At 43.2% G+C, this 23,859-nt stretch overlaps 1 protein-coding gene across 1 annotated transcript; it reads left to right on the forward strand.

The window, feature by feature from the left end:
- The first annotated feature begins 10,225 nt into the window (after positions 1–10,225).
- Positions 10,226–19,113, forward strand: LOC129652470 (pregnancy-associated glycoprotein 1-like). The gene is made up of 9 exons (XM_055581134.1): positions 10,226–10,326; positions 11,392–11,542; positions 12,496–12,613; positions 12,712–12,830; positions 14,025–14,218; positions 15,145–15,261; positions 16,945–17,086; positions 17,174–17,272; positions 18,964–19,113. Exons 1-9 carry the CDS (start codon positions 10,226–10,228, stop codon positions 19,111–19,113), a joined length of 1,191 nt encoding a protein of 396 aa, XP_055437109.1.
- Positions 19,114–23,859: the final 4,746 nt, after the last annotated feature.

Genomic DNA, 23,859 nt, shown 5'->3' on the forward strand with positions numbered 1-23,859 from the left:
GCCTGGTGTGCTGCAATTCATGGGGTCGCAAAGAGTCGGACACGACTGAGTGACTGAACTGAACTGAACAGATGTACTCTCAACAGTCTGGATCCCTCAGAGATGTTCACAGAGTTACACAGAGAAGAGGGAGGAAGGAGACAAAGGTGGCCAGGGTGATAAAGGGGGGAATCAAAAGGAGCGAGACAGATCCAGCCAGTAATCAGTTCCCTAAGTCTTCTCCACAGTCTGGAACACACAAAGAGATTCACAGAGTTCTGTAGAAAAGAGAAGGAGGGAGGGAGGAGATAGAGGCGACCTGGTGGAGAAAAAGGAGATCCAAATTGGGAGAGAACAATCAGGCCAGTGATCTCTCTCCCAAGTAAAAATGGTTACTGAAGATTGGGTTTTTAAAGGTACAAAATTGATAACAAATACCAAAAAGCTAAAGTTGAAAATCTAGAGTAGAAGTTGGATTCTCAAAAATACAATATTTAAGAAAAAAAACAAAGTCACAAAAATTATTTTATATATATGAAGTTTGCTTTAAGAAATAGGGTCTTTTTTTTTTCAAAGTAATAATAGGTTAAAAAATGAAAATTAAAGGAGTATTAGAGAACTTAAAAATTAAAACAATAATAAATTTAAAGAATGAAAATAGTAAAATATATATATATATATATCTAGGACTTTCTCTGGTGTTTTTGTGAACAGTGTGGGGTCAGTTCGCTTTCAGATAGTTCCTTCATCCAGCTTATATTTCTCAAGATCTGTAGTCTCCTCCCTAAGTAGTCAGTGCTAACAGCAGGGTTTTAATCTATTGCACCTGTCACTTCCAGGGCAGTTCCTTCTGTTTTATCTTCTTCTTTTTACTGGTCTCTTCAGTGTCTAATTTCTGCCCTGACCCAAGGGGATGGTGGTGGACAATTTTTTAGGCTCACTTGTTCAGTTGTGCTGTGGGGAGGGAGGAATGCTGCAAACAAATATCACTGGCGTGTGTGGGGAGTGCTCCCAGTGTCTCGGGCACACTGGGTTTGCCCCCAGTCATGGCAGGTGTGCTTTCCCAGTCTACACTGCTCAGGCTCTAGGTTGCTCTGTCAGGAACTGTCTGAGGCGGGCCTTAGGTTGCATGCACTTCCCAGGTCTAAGCAGCTCAGGTTCAGGTACTCGGGTACTCCTCAAAGGCACAGACTCTGTTGGACCTGCGTTTTGTGCCTTTCCCAGGCAAGAGCTGCTCAGGTCACCAGGTGTTTAGAGAGCGCAGTTGCTGTGACTTATTGCATCTCCCATCCCTGCTGCTCATTTTTCTGGGTGTACAACTGGCGCAGCTTCTCAGGCGGATGTTGACCATCCAGAATCCCAAGAAGTCTTGGTTAGCAATGGAGCCTGCTTGCAGTTTGGTAGATGATGCTTCTCTGGGGCCGTAGTTGTCCCCTTCCAGCTCTGGCTGCCCTCACCTCCCTGTCTCTGGCAGCAGATGGGCTGGTCCGCAGCCAGCTAGCTCTGCTCAGTCCTTTGCTCTGTGAGCAGGCCTGGTGGTGTCTTAGTTTAGGGCTTTTCACTGGGGTAGCTATCCCAGAGTCTGGTTTGCTATCTCAAGTTAGTTCCCTCAGATTGTCCTAGGAGCATTCAGGCCCGGTCCTTACTTTAAGCAATGCAGCCTGCGCCTCCCTGCCCAGCCCCTGCTTGCTAGTGGCGGATGCAGGTGTCGGTGCTGCTTCTCCACTGGGAGTTACCACTGGGCATGTAATCTGTGGGTTTAAATTATTTATTTATTTTTCCTCCCATTTATGTTGCCCTCTAAGGTTCCAAGGCTTGCCACAGATTCGCCAGTGAGAGTGTTTCCTGCTGTTTGGAAACTTCTCTCTTTTGTAAGCTCCCTTCCCGGGATGGATCACAATCCCTACTTCTTTGTCTCTCTTTTTTTTTTTATTTTATTTTATTTTTAAACTTTACATAATTGTATTAGTTTTGCCAAATATCAAAATGAATCTGCCACAGGTATACATGTGTTCCCCATCCTGAACCCTCCTCCCTCCTCCCTCCACATTCCATCCCTCTGGGTCGTCCCAGTGCACCAGCCCCAAGCATCCAGTATCGTGCATCGAACCTGGACTGGCAACGTCTCTCTTTTTATCTTTTACATTTTTTCCTACCTCCTTTTAAAGACAATGGGCTGCTTTTCTGGGTGCCTGATGTCCTCTGCCTGCATTCAGAAGTTGTTCTGTGGCATTTACTCAGCGTTCAAATGTTCTTTTGATGAATTTGTTGGGGAGAGAGTGGTCTCCCTGTCCTATTCCTCCACCATCTTAGGATGCCCCCAAAATTACTCATAATTTTCATGAGATCAATAAGGCCCTGAAGACAATATTGCCTTTCTAGTGGGCGATAGTAAACCTGGTCTAAAGGCTGGTTTCATCTCAGCTTAAAAAACTTTACAGCAAGCCTTCAAAAAATGCAATCGTTTCCAAGAAATTAACACTGTTTGCAAACAGTGAAAGGAATAATTTATAAAAATTTAAAAATATCCAGCATCCAAAGGTAAAGTGACCACATCCACAATCCAATTTAAAATTTCCATATAAATTGTGAAAGTATTTGTTCAGTTTCATCTCAATTTTGTAAGGTAATTATCCTCTGATTAAGACAAATAAATAAATTTAAAAATAAAAAAATCCAGATGTGCAAAGAAGAAAGAAAATATCCATAACGAGGGAAAAATCCATTAGTAAAAACACAAGTAAAATATATATTACATAATTAGCAGGGAAGGACATTAAAATGTTTACTTCATCAAAAATGCTTATTTTCATGAAGCTGAAGAATATTGAGTATGTTAGAGACATGTAAAATAGAAATGCAAAGACTGTGGGGAAAACATTAATTGTACATCAGAGAGATTTGAAGTAAGTTTAAGAGTGCTAAAATATATGTAAATGGAATCCCACAGGAAGTGAACAGCAGAACAGAGCAAAGAACTTCATAACTACTGGCTGAAAAATTCCCAGGTATAATGAAAGCTTTAAACCCATTAGCACAGAAGGTCAATTAATTCAAGGACAAGAAATATGACAACTATATCAAAGGCACATCATAATTCATGGTTTAAGACAATAAACAAAAGAAATGTAACCAGAAGGAAAAACAGACGCAGTAGAACAAAAAATAGGGGTGACAGCAGATTAGGCAAATGAAACAATGTTATCCAGATGACACTGGTACCACATCGTAAATGCTGAAAGAAATAGAATTGACTCAGAATTCTATACCCAAGAAAAATGCATATCAAAAACAAGATAATATACTTTCTCACACATACAACAACTACAAGACTGCATCACCACAAGCAGACCTTTTATAAAAGGTCTCAAGTCAGAAGGAATTTAAAACGAAATGAAAATCTGGATCCACAGGGGGAATGAATACTACCCAAAATAATAAGAAAGAAAAAGAGGGAGAGGCTAATCCCATCATAAGGGACCACCATCAAAATCCCATGTCAACTTGCCAGTCCAGGTTCGATGCACAATACTGGATGCTTGGGGCTGGTGCACTGGGACGACCCAGAGGGATGGAATGGGGAGGGAGGAGGGAGGAGCGTTCAGGATGGGGAACACATGTATACCTGTGGTGGATTCATTTTGATATTTGGCAAAACTAATACAATTATGTAAAGTTTAAAATAAAATAAAATTTAAAAAAAAAAGAATTTAAAAGGTAAAAAAAAAAAAAAATCCCATGTCAAACTGGGTACTTCTTAAAGGCCCTACTTCCTAATATCATCACATTGGGAGTCAAGGGTGGACACAATTCAGTCCATAGCAGCTATGCACATCGTAGTAGCTATCTGTTTTTAAACCATGACAGACCGTCATTTCATTCTCTCTTTTATTCCTTATTCATTTTTCCTGAAGTATTTTAGGGACAAGATGAACATTTCACAAAATGTACATAATGAGTATTTGTGGTAGAATTATAGAATATGAAAAAATTGCTCTTTTGCTCCCAATAAAAGAAACATTTAATATCCAGTCCATGTGCAAATTTCCCCAATTCTCAAAAACCAGATGTCTTTTCACAGTTATTGAAAGAATATAGTCACATGTTGCACTTGGTAGTTCTCTTTAGAACTGAATAACTGTTCCTTTTCTAATTTTAATGCCATTTTTTTGTTCAGAAACAGAGAGGAAACAGTGTGGTTTCTCCTACAGAATGTCCCACTATTGGGTTTAGAGCAGGAGTCCACAATACCAGAACAGTGGGTCAGGACCAGTACCAGTCCTTGGTCTATTAGGAACCAGACCTCCACAGCAGGAGGTGAGCTGCAGGCCACTGAGTGAGGCTTCATCCGTATTATAGCTGCTCCCCATCACCCTCTCATCACCCCCAGAAGGGACAGTCTAGCTTGTTTCCCTGGAACCATTTGTAGTTACATAACCTATGCTTAATAGAAACAAAAATAGCATAAATATTGATGATTATTTTTCTTTCTCAGGGCTTAGAATGGTGAGTTGGTGTCCTAGCAGTCTATCACAGTGACAATTTAGATGTTGACTATTAATATTTGGACACATTCGTCCAGCTTAAATTTAAATATTTAAAAACTAAGATAATGGGATCCAGCCCCATGCTGCAGGGCAAATAGAAGGAGAAAAGTTGGAAGCAGTGACAGATTTCTTCATCTTAGCTTCTAAAACAACAGTGGATGCTGCCTGCAGCCATGAAATCAGAAGACATTAGCTTCTTGGAAGGAAAGCTTTGGGAAACATAAACAGTGTGTTGAGAAGCAGAAACATCATTCTGCCCAATAAACTGGTAGATGTTTGGCGTTTTCACTTGGATTCCTAAACTTTCTCTCCAGTCCCCATTGGTTTTGAAGTCCCTCAGCTTTCTGGTCCTTCAAGATACCCAAGATTATTTTGAGCATTTCTTTACCCAGTCCTGACATCAGCCATCTCCTTAAGATCTTCTGATGAGAAATGTATTTAGAAGCTAGATGTTAGACCTCAGAATAGTCCCTGTTATCAAGTTGTCATTCCTTCTAGGCTTTACAGTGGTTGGGGGAGGAAGTACATATTTTCCTTAAAAATTAAAGTAAAATGGAATATAATTAGTTTGTAGAAACTTATGCTTTCAGTTCAAGATTTAAGACAGCAGGGTTTGAATTAAAACTTATATATGTTATGTGTGAACCTCATTTTCTAGCCACTGAAAGGCTTACTTCAGAACATTAGTTTTAATTATTGTCTTGCTTTTACCTGTTAACATACATACGATTCTGTCACAATAACAGAAACAATATGAGGAACAATAAGTTGTTGAATTATTGCTCTCTGCAGCTCTGATGGTGGTGCAGATACATGGCAGATGCAACGGGAGCACAGACACATGGCAGAGATGAACTACTCCATGTCCAAATCGAGGGCGGCAGTCAAGAGGAGCTACCTTACTTCCGAGGTAAGGAGCAGCGGCTGCTCTTTGCTGGAGCAGCCATGAAGAGATACCCCATGTACAAGGTAAGAGAAACCCAAGTAAGATGGTAGGCACTGAGAGAGGGCAACAGAGGGCAGACAGACTGAAACCACAATCACAGACAACTAGCCAATCTGTCACACGACCACAGCCTTGTCTAACTCAATGGAACTAAGCCATGCCATGTGGGGACACCCAAGATGGACAGGTCATGGTGTAGAGATCTGACAGAATGTACTCCACTGGAGAAGGGATTGGCAAACCACTTCAGTATTCTTGCCTTGAGAAACCCATGAATAGTATGATAAGGCAAAAAGATAGGACCCTGAAAGATGAACTTCCCAGGTTGGTAGGTGCCCAATATGCTACTGGAGATCAGTGGAGAAATAACTCCAGAAAGAATGAAGGGATGGAGCCAAATCAAAGACAACACCCAGTTGTGGGTGAGACTGGTGATAGAAGCAAGATTCAATGCTGTAGAGAACAATATTGGATAGGAATCTGGATTGTTAGGGCCATGAATCAAAGCAAATTGGAAGTGGTTAAACAGGAGATGACAAGAGTGAACATGGCCATTCTAGGAATCAGCGAACTAAGATGGACTGGAATGGGTGAATTTAACTCAGATGACCATTTTATTTACTACTGTGGGCAGGAATCCCTTAGAAGAAATGGGGTAGACATCATTGTCAAGAAAAGAGTCTGAAATGCAGTACTTGGATGCAATCTCAAAAATGACAGTGTGATCTCTGTTCGTTTCCAAGGCAAACCATTCTATATACCGGTAATCCAAGTCTATGCCACGATCAGTAACACTGAAGAAGCTGAAGTTGAACAGTTCTATGAAGACCTAGAAGACCTTCTAGAAAACACCTAAAAAATATATCATTTTCATTATATGGGACTGGAATGAAAAAGTAGGAGTCAAGAAACACCAGGAGTAACACGCAAATTTGGCCTTTGAGTACAGAATGAAGCAGGGCAAAGGCTAATAGAGTTCTGCCAAGAGAACACACTGGTCATAGCAAACACCCACTTCCGACAACACAAGAGAAAACTCTACATATGGACATCACCAGATGGTCGACACCAAAATAAAATTGATTATATTCTTTGCAGCCAAAGATGGAGAAGCTCTAAACAGTCAGCAAAAGCAAGACTGGGAGCTGACGGTGGCTCAGATGATGAACTCCTTATTGCCTAATTCAGACTGAAATTGAAGAAAGATGGGAAAAGCACTAGACCATTCAAGTATGACCTAAATCAAATCCCTTAGGACTATACAGTGGAAGTGAGAAATAGATTTAAGCTACTATATCAAATAGACAGAGTGTCTGATGAACTATGGATGGAGGTTCATGACATTGTACAGGAGACAGGAATCAAGACCATTTCCAAGAAAAATAAATGCAAAAAAGCAAACTGGCTGTCTGAGGAGGCTTAACAGATAGCTGTGAAAAAAGGGAAGCAAAAAGCAAAGGAGAAAAGCAAAGATATAACCATTTGAATGAAGAGTTGCAGTGAATAGCAAGGAGAGATAAGAAAGCCTTTCTCAGCGATCAATGCAAAGAAATAGAGGAAAACAATAGAATGGTAAAGACTAGAGATATCTTCAAGAAAATTAGAGATACCAAGGGAATATTTCATGCAAAGATGAGCTCAATAATGGACAGAAATGGTATGGACCTAACAGAAGCAGAAGATATTAAGAAGAGGTGGCAAAAATACACAGAGGAACTGTACAAAAAAGATCTTCAAGACTGAGATAATCACGATGGTGTGATCATTCATCTAGGGTTAGACATTCTGGAATGTGAAGCCAAATGGGCCTTAGGAAGCATCACAAAATGTTGCATTCCATATGCCAGAAAATTTGGAAAACTCTGCAGTGGCCACAGGAATGGAAAAGGTCAGTTCTATTCCAATCCCAAAGAAAGGCAGTGCCAAAGAATGCTCAAACTACAGCACAATTGCACTCATCTCACATGCTAGTAAAGTAATGCTTAAAATTCTCCAAGCCAGGCTTCAGCAATACGTGAACCATGAACCTCCAGAAGATCAAGCTGGTTTTAGAAAAGGCAGAGGAACCAGAGATCGTACTGTCAACATCTGGTGGATTATCAAAAAAGCAAGAAATTCCAGAAAACCACCTACTTCTGCTTTACTGACTATGCCAAAGCCTTTGACTGTGTGGGTCACAATAAAATGTGGACATTTCTTAAAGAGATGGGAATACCAGACACCCTGACCTGCCTCTTGAGAAACCTGTATGCAGGTCAGGAAGCAACAGTTAGAACTGGACATGAAACAACAGACTGGTTCCAAATAGGAAAGGAGTATGTCAAGGCTGTATATTGTCACCCTGCTTATTTAACTTACATGTAGAGTACATCATGAAAATGCTGGGGAGGAGGACGCACAGGCTGGAATCAAGATTGCCGGGAGAAATATCCATAGCCTCAGATATGTAGATGACACTACCCTATTGCAGAAATGAAGAAGAAAAAGAACCTCTTGATGAAGGTGAAAGAGGAGAGTGAAAAAGTGGACTTAAAGCTCAACATTTAGAAAACTAAGATCATGGCATCCAGTCCCATCATTTCATGGCCTATAGATGGGGAAACAGTGAAGACAGTGGTTGACTTCATTTTTCTGGGCTCCAAAATCACTGCAGATGGTGATTGCAGCCATGAAATTAAAAGGCACTGACATCTTGAAAGGAAAGCTGAGATCAATCTAGACAGCATATTGAAAAGCAGAGACATTACTATGTCAGTAAAGGTCTGTGTAGTCAAAGCTATGGCTTTACCAGTGGTCGTGTATAGGTGTGAAAGTTGGACTATAAAGAAAGCTGAGCCCTGAAGAATTGATGCTTTTGAACTGTGGTGTTGGAGAAGACTCTGAGTGTCCCGTGGACTACAAGGAGATCCACCCAGTCCATCCTAAAGGAAATCAGTCCTGAATGTTCACTGAAGGATTGATGTTGAAGCTGAAATTCCAATACTTTGGCCACCTGATGCGAAGAGCTGACTCATTTAAAAAGACCTTGATGTTGGGAAAGATGGAGGGCAGGAGGAGAGGGGATGACAGAGGATGAGATGGTTGGATGGTATCACCAACTCAATGGACATGGATATGTGTGGACTCCGGGAGTTGGTGATGGACAAGGAGGCCTTGCGTGCTGCCATTCACGGGCTCACAAAAGTCGGACACGACTGAGCAACTGAACTGAACTGACATTGTTGAATATAGTTTCAGATTTCTTTCCTTTTTTTCTTTTGGTTTTCTTTCATTTTGTTTTTGATGGGTAGTATTTTTGTTTTTCCTTAGAAGATATTCCACTCTCAATGTAGAGTCATAAGTCTGAATTTAAAAGCCACTTAAGTAATGTGTTGTTATAGGTAGCTAGTCAACAACCTGATGCAATTAGATTTATTAGTCTCTGTTCTCAATTTGTTCAGTTCAGTTCAGTCCTTCAGTTGTGTCCGTCTCTTTGCAATGCCATACACTGCAGCATGCCAGGCTTCCCTATCCATCACCAACTCCCGGAGCTTGCTCAAGCTCATGTCCTTAGACTTGGTGATGCCACCTAACCATCTCATCCTCTATCTTCCACTTCTCCTCCTGCCTTCAATCTTTCTTAATATGAGGGTATTTTCCAATGAGTCAGCATGTTTAGTATGCATTCAGTACCTTTTTAAATCAACCAACATGAATTAAATTCCTCTCTGTCCCTACTGCACTCCCAACTCTAGGCCAGAAACAAAAAATTGCAGAGACTGAAGGCTGATTCCAACACATCGCTGTGGATATTTCGTTCCCACTTTTTTTTTTGGGGGGGGGGGCGGGGGATGCGGAATTAGTTGCTAACATTAAAATCAGTAGATTGTACATAAATATCCAAACTTCTGATTCTCTTGAAAACATGTCCAACTGGCCTGCTTACCAGCATGGGAGAAGTGGAAGAAAGGCTACTCCTAGTGGTAAGGCCTGTGCTGCCCAGATTCCAACATGGCCATCTAGTCCCAGTATCATATTTCCTGCCTCCTGGGGCCATGAGTTTGTGAGCATTAGACTTCTAGCTCTCTTAAGTTAAAGACTACTTCTGTCTTGATCAACTTTGTCTTTGAAGCCTTTAACCCAGAACCTAGCACACAGTTCTTCCTTGTACAGTTGTTGGATGATATAAAATATCTCATGGATGCATATGACATTTCTTCCAATACTGAAATGATGCAATTGAAGTATTGCTCTGCTATAAATATTTGATGCAGACTGGCATCATAGGTGCCCCCCCCCCCGCCTTGATGTCTGCCATTAGACCCACTACCTAAAGCCAGTTCTATGTCCCTGGGCTGTCCTTGAAGTCTTCACTTTGCCATTTGACCACTTATCCTCCTAGCAATCTCGTCTCCAATGAAGACAGCAAAGCATATCTCATGAAGTGGCTAGGAAGATGACATGAATCCATGAATGTCGATCAGGGCCCCTAGTATCCATTTTCATGGTGTTCTTAGCAGTTTTTTCTCCATGTAGGCAAGGTTCCCTGTCTTCTTAGATGTCCATGTAGATTAGTTTGATTTTCCAGCCAAGGTTCAAGGAAGAGATTACAGTTCAATTCTCTGTATTCTGAGAAGCTTCAAAGGCTACTCACCAAGGACACTGATGAAGGTAAAGATTTTATCTAGAGCTTTGTGTTTTTTCAGATCTTTTAGTGGCCTAAAGGGGAAAACTCGGGTAGGTCAGAGCATATATAGCTCCCGGTCACCACTACATGCTAAGAACCCAAACTTCCCTGAGTACTTGGATGCAGGAAAGAAGCATGAAGTGGCTTGTGCTCCTCGGGCTGGTGGCCTTCTCAGAGTGTGTAGTCAAGTAAGTATGGGGACTGTAAGCCACATCATGTTCCTTTTTCTCTGATTTTTCTTTTCATCTGATTATTCTTCCAGCCATCAGGTTTAGAAGGGAATGGGGTATTTCCCTAAGAGTCTTAAAGTTCAAATCTTACTTATTGATAAGTAACTGGCTATAGGAACTGTGGATCCCAAGGTCTTGGTATAGATTTAGGTTGCACAATCTTGGGGTCCAGTCATGTCATGACCTATTGAAAATACAACTCCTTGCAACTGTTCAGGGCACAGTCTATGCAGATGTCGATGTGGTCCTGTGGAATAGCACTTTTCTACATTTTATTCAACATGTCCTCTTTTTTCCCTGTCTACTTCAGTGTTTTTATGCCTATGTCTTCATCTCTGTATCACTGTCATTTATTTCTCCATCTCTTTGGAAGTCACTGGGAGTGTATATCTCTTTGTGTTGTTTGCTTTTAATTGTTCATTTGGCTCTTACTTTCTTCTCAAGCTTCTGAATTTCCCTTATTTGTTCCCTATATCTTGGATTCTTCTTTAAATTCTTCTCTTTCAACTTAGAGAAAAATACACTGTTTTATATTTGACAAGCAGTGTGACCACAGCCAATTCAGACACCTCTTGCATTTCAAATTGCTCCCTTGTAAAAGAGGATAAGAGTCCCCCTTCTACCTCCTTCCTTGAGGTTCTATGAGAAGGAATGAGTGGGATGGCAAAAGAAATGCTAATGGCTGTAATTTTTGAGACTTCCTATTTATCAGGTACCTTATATCCATCACTTCACTTATCCCCAAGGTATCCTATTTGGAGGGTTTGTATTGTTACATTCCACCATTTTACTGAAGGGGAGACAGAGACACCACATGGTCATACAGCTTACCCAAAAATGCAGAACGGAATCTGTATTCAAGTCTGTGTCTTTGCCATGGTATATGCATAAAATTCTGACAATAATGTGCCTCATAAAAATGATTAGAAAATACACAGGGCCATTACAATGACAGTTATACCTTAACACTGACAGCTAATTCTAGCATCTTCTTTGTTTTCTTTGTCAAATGCTCGGTGAAAGAATACCTCTAAGGAGAGTGAAGACCATGACAAAAACCCTCAGTGGAAAAAACATTCTGAACAATTTCCTGAAGGAGCATGCTTACAGACTGTCCCAGATTTCTTTTCGTGGCTCAAATCTAACTATTCACCCGCTGAGAAACATCAGGGATGTGAGTATTTTGGGAGGATGGTGCTCCACAGCGCCCCCTGGTGCTCTAGCCTAGCACTGGGGCTCATCTGGAGGTGCCAGGTGGAATATTGGGGTTGGGGTTCCTGCAGGAGACAGAGACATTGGAAAACAGGGACCCCACCAGAGGAGAAGTCACTCTCATCCTCAACTGTTGGTCTTTGTGACTGGGCCTGGCAATTACCAGGTGGCAGGTAAATATCCATTTCTGTGTCAAAGATGTGTCATTAGTTTGAGGGCGATTGTTCCTTCTGAACTACGTGAGCCAGTCAGTTACAGATGAAGAGTGAACCATCACTGATCAAAAGGTAGAACCAACTGCAAAGCAATTGTGAATCCCCAGGCAGAGGAATTCAGTTTTCACAGACACAAGAAAGACAGCAATATAAAGTTAGTGAACCTGTATTCCTTGTATGGCCATAAGAATCACTGTGGTTACTGTTTTCAGATTAGACAAAGGGCTTACTTTGTCTTCAAGAATGCCCATGCCAGCCTGAGAGATAGGCAAAGAGTAAATAAATGTCAAATGAAAGGGTCACCTGTGTGGTGTTGATTGGATGTGGTCTGAGTTTGGAGGGAGTGGCTGGGGTTGATCAAGAAGGACCTCCTGGAGAAGCGGGTGCTAAGGCTGGGTTTGAAGAGACTACAGAGCTTCTCAAATAAAGGCACCAGGACCCTGGAGGCACAGTGGTTATGCCTCTGGGCTTCCCATGCAGGAGGTACCACTTGAATGTCTGGTCATAGAGTCAATATCCTGCATACAATGTAGCACAGGACAAATATATCAAATGCACATACCTCTGTGACCAAAGTCTGTGAGCTTCACAGTGGTTAGAAAGTGATCTCAAGAGATATGTGACACCCCGAGGGAGGCAGCAGTGTGGGAATAGAGGGTAGCCAGTTCTGCACTAACCCACTCCCTCCTTCTCCCTGTAGGTGTTCTACATGGGTAACATCACCATTGGAACACCCCCTCAGGAATTCCTGGTTGTCTTTGACACAGGCTCATCTGACTTGTGGGTTCCCTCCGACTTTTGCACCAGTCCAGCCTGTTGTGAGTACAGACACCCCCTACCCGGACCATCCTTCACTTGCCCTGCCACCCTGTGTCCATCCTTGGCACCTGATAACACTCATATCTTGTGTCTGCAGCTAAACACGTTAGGTTCAGACATCTTCAGTCTTCCACATTCCGGCTTACCAATAAGACCTTCAGCATTGAATACGGATCTGGGACAATGGAAGGAATTGTTGCTCATGACACAGTTCGGGTAACAGTTTAACATATGCTGAGTCAGGAGTGGCTATGGAGTGACCACTGCTGACAAAACTAATGCAGGACCACCTGCCAGGACCCTTCCTATCCTAACTCCCATAGATATTGGCCATCTTATCCACAGGATCATGTCTCTGGGGAGGCAGTGCCCATGGTGACATATGAGCAAACAGATTAGCTAACCCAGAGAGTGGTTTGAAGTGTGGACTTGCAGCTCCTCTGCCCATGCGTAGTTCAAGGTTCATTTTGCTGGGAGTGAGAAGAGGGGGAAAAAGCACCCACTTTTATATTCACAGACTGTTCCAACCACTTTCAGGTGACAACTGGTTTAATTCTGCAACAACTCCACAAAGCAGTTACTCTGATTAGCTCATGAGACATATGAGGAAACTGAGGTGCAGACAGAAAGGACCTTGCTGAGGGCACACATGTGGTAAAAGGTGGAATTAGGCTGGCTTTTCAGGACTGAAGTTGCTGTGAGGTATTTGGGGACAGAATAAAACTGATCTGGGAACTTTGGGGGCAGTCAAGTGCTTCAGGTATCCAGAATGGGAAACTGGGGACCTGAGAAGTCAAGGGGCCTGATGAATGAGTTCTCACTCTAGAGGACCCTTGAGAATCTAATAAACCTATATCCTGCTTCCCCCAAAATCCTTGAGTAGTTCCCCTCTCTCTTTCTCTCCCATACACACTCACAGAAATCTATACATATCCCCAAACGTGATTTCCCCAGGCAGTAATTTCATAGAACCTTGGAAGCAAGATTGTGTTTTTGGCTTCTGTCTTCCTGGACAGATGCAGAATCCACAGTACATCACAGAGAATGCAGTCCATTCCTGTCATTAGGTCACAGTAATGCCAAAGAGAAGGTTATCTTGCTCTCAATTGTTTTGTCCATAAGGTGGCACCAATGGGACCTGGCCTGACCCCTGTTGCTCCACCTGTAGAGAAGCCAAGAGGCCAATTTGACTCATTCAGGCGGTATTTTTCAGAGGGGCAGATGTTATAAAATTCACAGCCTCTCAAATTGAACCCAAATTCCCCTCCCAGCTTGATCTAACCGTCTGTCGGCCACCAAAGACAGAACCCAACCTCAATTCTTCTTTGAGGATCTAATGTCAGTGCATCCCACCGCAGTCTTAGTCCCACTTCACGTATCTGTAAGTGGGGACACTCTTCCCTCCCACAGATTGGGGACCTTGTAAGCACTGACCAGCCATTCGGTCTAAGCATGACGGAATCCGGGTTTGAGGGTATACCTTTTGATGGCGTCTTGGGCTTGAACTACCCCAACATATCCTTCTCTGGAGCCATCCCCATCTTTGACAAGCTGAAGAATCAAGGTGCCTTTTCTGAGCCTGTTTTTGCCTTCTATTTGAGCAAGTAAGTCTGAGATGGGCAATCCCTTTCTCCAAATTAGCTATAAGATTCTTTCAGTTGCACAAAAATTTATAGAACACTTGAATATGAAGTATCTGAGAGATAATCTAACCCAGGATAACTATGGCCCCAAGACCCTACCTGGCTTCACCCCTGGATTTTATAAATAAAGGTTTATTGGAACACAACCCTACTCCTGGGGTCAAGACCAGTAGTGTGGTCTAGGCGGGTGAGTGAGGAGGAAGGCTAATGGAAGGCAACAGGAAACAAGTTGAAGGAAAAGGCATTAGGATTTGCTTATGAATTTGATAAGGAAGGAAGGAGAAGGACGGTGGATATCTTTCCTTCCTCATTAACATTTCACTGGGAGCCCAGGACCAGCTACCCAATTTGTAGGACCCAGTGAGAAGCGAAAGTATGGGACACAAAAGTGTGGGACCCGTTGTTCAAAAAATATGAGGCATTTCAAGAAAGAGAGAGCAGAAGTGGGGTCCCTTCTGAGCTTGGGGACCTTTTGACATTAGAGGTCACATGCCATTGGAGCCAATGCTGGGTGACTTGAACCCACACCCTTAGAACTCCCAGAGCTTCATTTTCCTGAAAAATGACAAGGTGGACAACGGGAAAGCCAAAACACTTCAGCACCCCGTCCTCTGAGGGTGTCTGAGCACTCAGGTCCCTGGACGTCCAGGGCGTCTTCAGAAGACTTAGTGGGTGGAGCCCAGCCAAGTGATTCAGCTTCTAACCTCCTCTGTGCAACTCATTAACCAGTAATGGACCTCAGTTTGGATCTCAATCTCTCCTAGACTCGATTTCTGCACCTGCACATGGGGATCTTATTAGGGCCTTGATGGGTGGACAAGTGCAGCTTTCAGAAAGTGCTGCTGTTACTGTCCTCCAAGGATCCCCCCCTTCACTTCTCTCTACAGAGACGAGCAGGAGGGCAGTGTGGTGATGTTTGGTGGGGTGGACCACCGCTACTACAAGGGAGAGCTCAAATGGGTACCATTGATTGAAGCGGGTGACTGGATTGTACACATGGACCGGTAAGCCTCTCCCTCTGATGGTCAGCCCAAGTGATGCTCCCACTTCGGTACGTGGACACAGGCAGACACACACAAATGTATTCTCAGACACACAGTCACACAGGCATATACACTACCCACAACGACACAGACAGATACACAGACACATGGAAACATACAAGCAGATACACATAAACATACACAGCAACACATAAAATCATGCATAGCTAGTCAGAGACACACAAGCACACACAGAGACACATACAAACACACATACAAACAAACACACAAGCACAGAGATATACAAACAACCCATGGATTTATAACCCCCAGGCCTTCTGATCATGGCTCTGACCAGGGTCCTAAAAGGCACCAGAGAGGTCTGTGCAGCGGAGAGAATGCTGCACCCACTGCCCTTTGAGGTGGGGAGCATGGTTAGAGGACTCTACAGTGTGGTGAATAGAGGATCAGGGAGAATTTCTCCAGCCTGAATAGAGTTATGATAAGATGACCAGCTGTCCAGGGCTACCTAGGACATAGGAAGTTCTCAGTACAGATAAATGTCATTTTAAAAACAGGGACAATCTTGAGAAAATGGGGGAAACTGGTCTTCTTAGGGGGCAGCTACCCAGCAGTGGAGAGAGGTTGGCTCCAGTCTTAAGACGTGAAAGCAATTAAAAAAAAGACACACCAAGTTCTTGGGCACACAGTGGGACAGAGGCTATTACAGAGAATCAGGAAGGTGGGATACAGCAGTGACGTGAGGACAAGAGGCACAATTGATAGGATTCTGTGTGATACCCTCAGACAAAAGCTGACCTGTCCTTTGGAGTTTCTGTAGGCTAGACATGTATTTCCTGGCCAGGTTCTCAGGGTCTGAGCTGGTTGTAGGAGCAGTGCTGGGATACACCCTCTCCCAGAGGAGCCCCTCTCTCCCATCATTATGAGAAACTGCTGCCCCTGTGAATCTCCATCTTCACTCTGTGTGCAACACGTTATTTGTTCCCCATCAGATACAGCTCTCTGGAGGTTTCTTATTGTTTTCTCAGTCTTCATTCATTCATTGAACAGACAAGCATTGGGCTTCCACTGTGTGCCAGGCACTTGAGGGAGACAAGGAGAATAAAACTCGCCCTCACATTTAAGAAGGCAGATGTACATGAAGTGACTCGCCCACATAGTGAATTCTGACTTTGGTACATGCTAGATATGAGGAGGAGAAGGCAATGGCAACTCACTCCAGTACTCTTGCCTGGAAAATCCCAGGGATGGTGGAGCCTGGTGGGCTGCCCTGTATGAAGTTGCACAGACTCAGACACGACTGAAGTGAGTTAGAAGCAGTAGCAGCAGCAGACATGAGGAAGGGTCTACAGAGAGTGACTAAGACAGGAGACTGATAAACCCCAGGGGAAAGACTTCCCAAAAATAATACAATAAAGCTGGAATCTGGAAGATGAGAAGAAATTTGCTACTCAAAGTCACGTGGAGTCTTCTAGAAAGGAAGACCAGCTAGCTTCTGTCAAGGTACAAAAGATCCTGATGTATTCAAGTACTGCATTCGAGGATGTCAAGAAAGGTGCTGTGTCGAGAGCAAAGGAAAAGAGGCCAAGAGATGAAGGGCTGTTTAGGAGACAGTCGGGAAGGGGACAACTCTGGGGAGACTCAGAGTGACCTTGATGCCCGCTTTCTTCCTTTGTCTCTCAGCATCTCCATGAGAAGAAAGGTTATTGCTTGTTCTGAAGGCTGCGAGGCCGTTGTTGACACTGGGGTATCAATGATCAAAGGCCCAAAAACACTGGCCGATAACATCCAGAAGCTAATCGGCGCCACTCTACGGGGTTTCAAGGTGAAGGGTCATGCCCTAGGGTCACTCCCAGTCTCCACACACAACAAGGAACTCCAGGGCCAACCTCTCACCCTCTCTCTCTAACAGTACTACGTTTCATGTTCTGCGGTCAATACCCTGCCCTCTATTACCTTCACCATAAACGGTATCAACTACCGAGTGCCAGCTCGAGCCTACATCCTCAAGGTAAGGGGAAAATACTGAGGTTTGGTTCTCAAACTGGAGCTTGCAGAACTCTTGGGCTGCTGCTGGGAGGAGTGCGCCCTCTGGAGGCCATGATAAACCATTGCAGATGCTGCTGAGTCCTGTGGCTGGGCCAGTGCCTACCACAAAACCAATCACTTGAGAATAAAGGGCCATGTGGGACACTGATCTTCCTGAAATAAATGTGGAGAGGCCACACCATATGGCATGGCGGGAGTCAAAAGGAGAGGGGAACACTAAGGTCCTCAGTGCTCAAAGAGCTTCAATTCAGTCTGAACCCATAGGTGCATGAACATGGAATTCAGCACTAGCAGTCCCTGAAATAGGCCATGTTACAAGAAAAATGGCTGGGGACAGTCCCAGTGTGATGTCCCAGTATAAGTTCACAGTCTCCCTTCCCTTCTCAAAGTTTTCCTGGTTTGAATGATAAATTACATGGTCAGCCTAGTTCTTGGCTGCATCTTCACCCTGCTCCGGCCAGGGGCCCCCTTTGTGAGTTGGGGTACCCGACCCATCTGTGGGGAGGTTGGATGCTAATATGAATAAAGGCTTCACTGTGACTGCTGAGCCCCAGCACTGGGTGGAGGCTTCATGTCAGCTCCCAGCGGGAGTTCAGAGCAGGCTGATGGGTTCAAAGAATGCTCTGAGGGAAAGAGGGAATTTCAGGAATTCTAAAACCAGAAACTCATTGAGCCATATGGAGGCTTGCTTGGTTCTAAGCAAAACTGCACTGGATTCCATGCAAATGGCATCTCAAGGTGATCTTCACTGGGGCACTGGGGACTTACTAGCGGTGATGAGGGCTACAGACTGACCAGTGGGGATGGGGAACCAGAGTACGCTACCCAACCAAGCCTGGAGTGGCCAAAGAGGGTGACTGTGGGCTGAAGGAGGCTTCACAGCATTCCTGAGTTAAGTCTTCAGGAACATGTTGTGGGCACTGCTCTATTTAAGATGGATAACCAACAATGAGTTACTGTGTAGCACCGGGAACTCTGCTCAGTTATATGACAGCCTGGATGGGAGTGGTGTCTTTGGGACCAGGATACTTGGATACATACAGTTGAGTCACTTTACTGTCCACCTGAAATTCAGATTATTGTTAATCATCTGTACTCAAATACAAAATAAAGTTTTTTAATAAAGTATTGATTGTGGGGATGCAGGAGGAGAACCAACATTCTCTGCAGAGAAAACAAGGAGCAGGAGTCAGAAGGAAAGAAACAGGGAGTGAGGAGAGCTATGGACACACTTGTTCTTTTTGAAAAAATTATACCAAAGTGTGGCTAATCTTCAGTGTTGCATTAAATTCTGCTGCACAGCAATGTGACTCAGTTATACACATAAAAATATATGTTTTCTATTCCTTTTCATGTGATTTGTCACTGAATATTGAATATAGTTTCTTATGCTCCACAGTAGGACTTTGTTGTTTTTAATTCCTCTGTTTCTCCACTCTCAGTCCTCCCCTCCACCACACTCTTCCTCATGGCAACCTCATGTCTTGGCCATCTTTGGTTTTGGATGAACTCTCATATCCCCTGATGCTGAGAAAACCCCTTGATACTTACCAAAAGAGGGAAAGAAAACAAAGGATTGTGATGGGTCTGGATATTGGGGGGAGTCACCAGTAAGGGCTCATGCTGACTGGTGTGTGTCTCTGACTCCTCCAGGATTCTAGAGGCCGCTGCTATAGCAGCTTTCAAGAGACCACTGTGAGTCCATCTACAGAGACCTGGATCCTGGGTGACGTCTTCCTGAGGCTGTATTTCTCAGTCTTTGATCGAGGAAATGACAGGATTGGCCTGGCACGGGCAGTGTAAATGCTTGGAGTGTTCAAGAATCAGTAAGGCCACTCATAACACACACTCATTCACACTTTGGGCACTCCTGCCCAGGTGCTGGTGAACTGTGTTTGGTGATCTGCACACCCTATTCTCAATAAATAATAAAGGGTTTCACTCTTAATGCTGCTGAAACAAATGGTTGCCTCTGTTTGTGTCTGGCAGTGAAGGATCTAGAACCAAGTCTGAATCAAAATTGAGAGAAGCCCTACTCCAACTGGCTTCAAGGAAAAGGGAGACTCATTGAAATGATTCTGGGAATCCAGGACACAAGACTCAGAGCAAACACAAAGATCTCAGTGACTGGACCCAAGAAATCATAAGTCATCAGTACTCTCTTTCTCACCCTCAGTGTTTCCCTTCCCTCTTCTTTGATGGCCTTAGCCTGACAACTTTCTTCCTTGAGGCTTCTACACCTAGTGAGGGAGTCCAAGCTACCTGCCCTAGGGTTTTATATCCTGAAGGCATCTCCTAGTAAGGAAAGAAGCTTGGAGCCATCAGAGTTCAAGGGTGTTCCCTGAATGATACACCTCACTTCACATGTACAACCCTAGATCAGCAACCTGGCAGGGCCATGGGGTCCTATGACTGGCTTTACATGGTCACTAGCCCTGACCCAGAAGCACATGTGATTGTCAATTTACTCCAGAACTACATGACTGAAGCTAGGGAGAGGCAGCCTCAAGGATAGCGACTGGGGGATGGTCTAGGCCATGGAAGAGTTTGTGATAACCAACCAACTCCACCATCTCCTCATTCATAGGAATTATAAGGGGTAATGAAATAGACTCTCTTCATCCCATCTCAGATGATCTTATCCCTGGACTTCTCCTCCAGGGGTTTTTGGGTGAGGTACTTCATGCAGAGCTGGTTCCCTCTTGTTGCCACACCCCTGTCACCAGCTCTCTGCCACATATGCCTGCTCTGTCCTTTCCAGGCCTACTTGGTAAGTGGTGGCCCCATGGATCCCTGAGCCATCCTCCTCCTCCAGGGCCAAGAATGCCCCTTCCTTTGCCTCCAATGCTGCTGGGGAGATTGCAACACATGTATCGGGGGGGCCAGAGTACACAGAGCCTTCAGCCTTTCTGACCTTCCTCCAGGGGTGGAGCTACAAACTATTTGCTTGGAGCTGCCATGGTTAGGCAACTTTTGCAGTAGGAGCATCCGTTCTTTCCTCCTGGAGTCCCTCAGTAGATGTCTCAGCTAAGACAGCAGGGGTCAGAGTTTGATTTCCTTTCAGATTGACTGGTTTGATCTCCTTGTTGTATAAGGGACTCTAAAGAATCTTCTCAAGCACCCCAGTTCAAAAGCTCAATTCTTTGGCATTCACCCTTTTGTATGGTCCAGATCTTACATCTGTACATGATTGCTGGAAAAATCATAGCTTTGACACTACAGACCTCTGCAGCAAAGTGAGAATCTGCTTTTTATTAAACTGTGCAGTTTTATTAAACTTTTTATTAAACTGTGCAGTTTTTTCATAGCCTTTATTCCTTCCTAAAGCAAGTGTGTTTTAATTTTGTGGCCGTAATCAAGGTCCATAGTGATTTTGATATCCAAGAAAATAAAATTTGTTTCCACTTTTCCATCATCTATATGCCATGAAGTGGTGGGATTGGATGCCGTGAATGTTGAGTATCTTTTTGTGAATAGTTTTCTGAATGTTGAGTTTTAAGCCAGCTTTTTTCATCTCTTCTCCTTATCAATTTGTCTTTAGTTCTTTGCTTTCTGCTATTAGTGTGGTGTCATCTTCATAACTGTGGATGTTGATATTTCTCCCAGCAATCTTGATTCCATCTTGGGATTTATGCATTCCAGAATATCGGATGATCTTTCCTTACATACAAGTTCAATAACCAGAGTAACAATGTATACCTTGTCATGCTGCTTTCCCAATTTTAAATCTTTTAGTTGTTCCGTGTCTGATTCTAACTGCCACTTTTTGACCTACATACAGACTTTCAGGAGACAGGTAAGGTGATCTGGGACTCCCATTTACATAAGAATTTTCCACAGTTTGTTGTGGTCCACACAGTGAAAGGCTTTCGCATAGTCAGTGAAGCAGATGTAGATGTTTTTTTTCTGGAATTCCCATGCTTTCTATATGGTCCAATGGATGCTGGCAATTGGATCTCTGGTTCCTCAAACCAGTTCTCAGTTCTCAGTTCATGTACTATGAAGCTTAGCTTGAAGGATTTTGAGCATTACCTTGCTAGCAAGTGAGATGAGCACAATTGCATGATAGAATGAACATTCTTTGGAATTGCCTTTCTTTTGAATTGGAATGAAAACTGACCTTTGCCAGCACTGTGGCCACTGCAGAGTTTTCCAAATTTGTTGACATACTGAATGAAGCACTGTTACAGCCTCATTCTTTACGATGTTTTAAACAGCTCAGCTGGAATGCCATCACCTCCACTAGCTTTGCTTGTAGTGATGCTTCCTGAGGCCCACTTGACTTCATGCTCTAGAATATCTGGCTTTACATAAGTGACCCCAATATCATCTCTATCTGGGTCATTATGACCATTTTTGTATAGTTCTTCTGTGCATTCTTGCCACCTCTTCTTAATCTCATCTGCTTCTGTTAGGTCTTTGAGTTTTCTGTCCTTTATTGTGCCCATATTTCAATTAAGTATCCCTATGGTATCTCCAATTTTCCTGAAGTGATCTATACTATTTACAATTTATTATTTTCCTCTAATTCTTGCACTTTTCACTTATGAAGACTTTATTATCTCTCCTTGCTATTCTCTGGAAGTCTACATTTCATTGGGTATATCTTTCCCTTTCTTGTTTGCTGTTCACTTCTTTTATTTTCTCAGCTGTTTTCAAGGCCTCCTCAGGCAACCACTTTGCCTTCTCACATTTGTTTTTCTTGGGGATGGTTTTTGTCACCACTTCCTGTACAATGTTACAAACTTCCATCCATAGTTCTTCAGGCTACCAGACATAATCCCTTGAATCTATTTTTCATCTCCACTGTAAAATCATAAGGGATTTGATTTATGTCATAGCTTAATGGTCTAGTGGTTTTCCTTACTTTCTTCAATTGAAGCCTGAATATTGCTTGCTTCTGCCTAAGCAATAGTGCCAGATGACCACCACCACTCCCAGTGAGTATGGAACAGCAACAACAACAACAACAAAAAAACAATTTGAGGACTATACAGTGGGAGTGAGAAATAGATTTAAGGGCCTAGATCTGATAGACAGAGTGTCTGATGAACTATGGACGGTGGTTTCTGACATTGTATAGGAGACAGGGATCAAGATCATCCCCATGGAAAAGAAATGCAAAAAAGAAAAATGGCTGTCTGAGGAGACCTTACAAATACCTGTGAAAAGAAGAGAAGCAAAAAGCAAAGGAGGAAAGGAAAGATAAAAGCATTTGAATGCAGAGTTCCAAAGAATAGCAGGGAGAGATAAGAAATCCTTCCTCAGTGATTAATGCAAATAATAGAGGAAAGCAACAGAATGGGAAAGACTAGAGATCTCTTCAAGAAAATTAGAGATACCAAGGGAAGATTTCATACAATGATGGGCTCAATAAAGGACAGAGAGTGTATGGGCCTAACAGAAGCAAAAGATATTAAGAAGAGATGGCAAGAATACACAGAAGACCTATACAAAAAAGATCTTCACGACCCATATAAACACAATGGTGTGATCACTCAACTAAAGCCAGACATCCTGGAATGTGAAGTCAAGTGGGCCTTAGAAAGCATCACTATGAACAAAGCTAGTGGAGGTGATGGAATTCCAGTTGAGCTATTTCAAGTCCTGAAAGATGATGGTGTGCAAGTGCTGAACTTAATATACCAGCAAATTTAGAAACTCAGTAGTGGCCACGGGACTAGAAAAAGTCAGTTTTCATTCCAATCCCAAAGAAAGATAATGCCAAAGAAGGCTCAAACTTCCACACAATTGCACTCATCTCACACGCTAGTAAAGTAATGCTCAAAATTCTCCAAGCCAGGCTTCAGCAGTAAGTTAACCATGAACTTCCAGATGTTCAAGCTGGTTTTAGAAAAGGCAGAGGAACCAGAGATCAAATTGCCAACATCTGCTAGATCATCAAAAAAGCAAGAGAGTTTCAGAAAAACATCTATTTCTGCATTATTGACTACACCAAAGCCTTTGACTGTGTGGATCACAACAAACTGTAGAAAATTCCGAAAGAGATGGGAATACCAGACCACTTGACCTGCCTCTTGAGAAACCTGTATGCAGGTCAGGAAGCAACAGTTAGAACTGGAGAAGGACCAACAGACTGGTTCCAAATAGGAAAAGGAGTACATCAAGGGTATATATTGTCACCCTGCTTATTTAACTTATATGCAGAGTACATCATGAGACACGCTGGGCTGGAAGAAGGACAAGATGGAATCAAGATTTCCAGGAGAAATATCAATAACCTCAGATATGCAGATGACACCACCCTTATGGCAGAAAGTGAAGAGTAACTAAAAAGCCTGTTGATGAAAGTGAAATAGGAGATTGAAAAAGTTTGGCTTAAAGATCAACATTCAGAAAACTAAGACCTGCTGGGAGCCAGCATGGGAGTTCCTACCCATGACAAGGCCATGTGGGAGAGGCCTGACAGGCAAGGCGAGTCAGGACTCAGGGGTCCCCCCTGGATCTGCTTGAGCATATACCCCAAAACCAGAATCTGTCTGTTTTACTATTTTCCGACTTTCATCAACTCTTCTGACATTGGTGCAG

Source organism: Bubalus kerabau, chromosome 5, assembly GCF_029407905.1.
Source record: "Bubalus kerabau isolate K-KA32 ecotype Philippines breed swamp buffalo chromosome 5, PCC_UOA_SB_1v2, whole genome shotgun sequence".
NCBI lineage: Eukaryota > Metazoa > Chordata > Mammalia > Artiodactyla > Bovidae > Bubalus > Bubalus kerabau.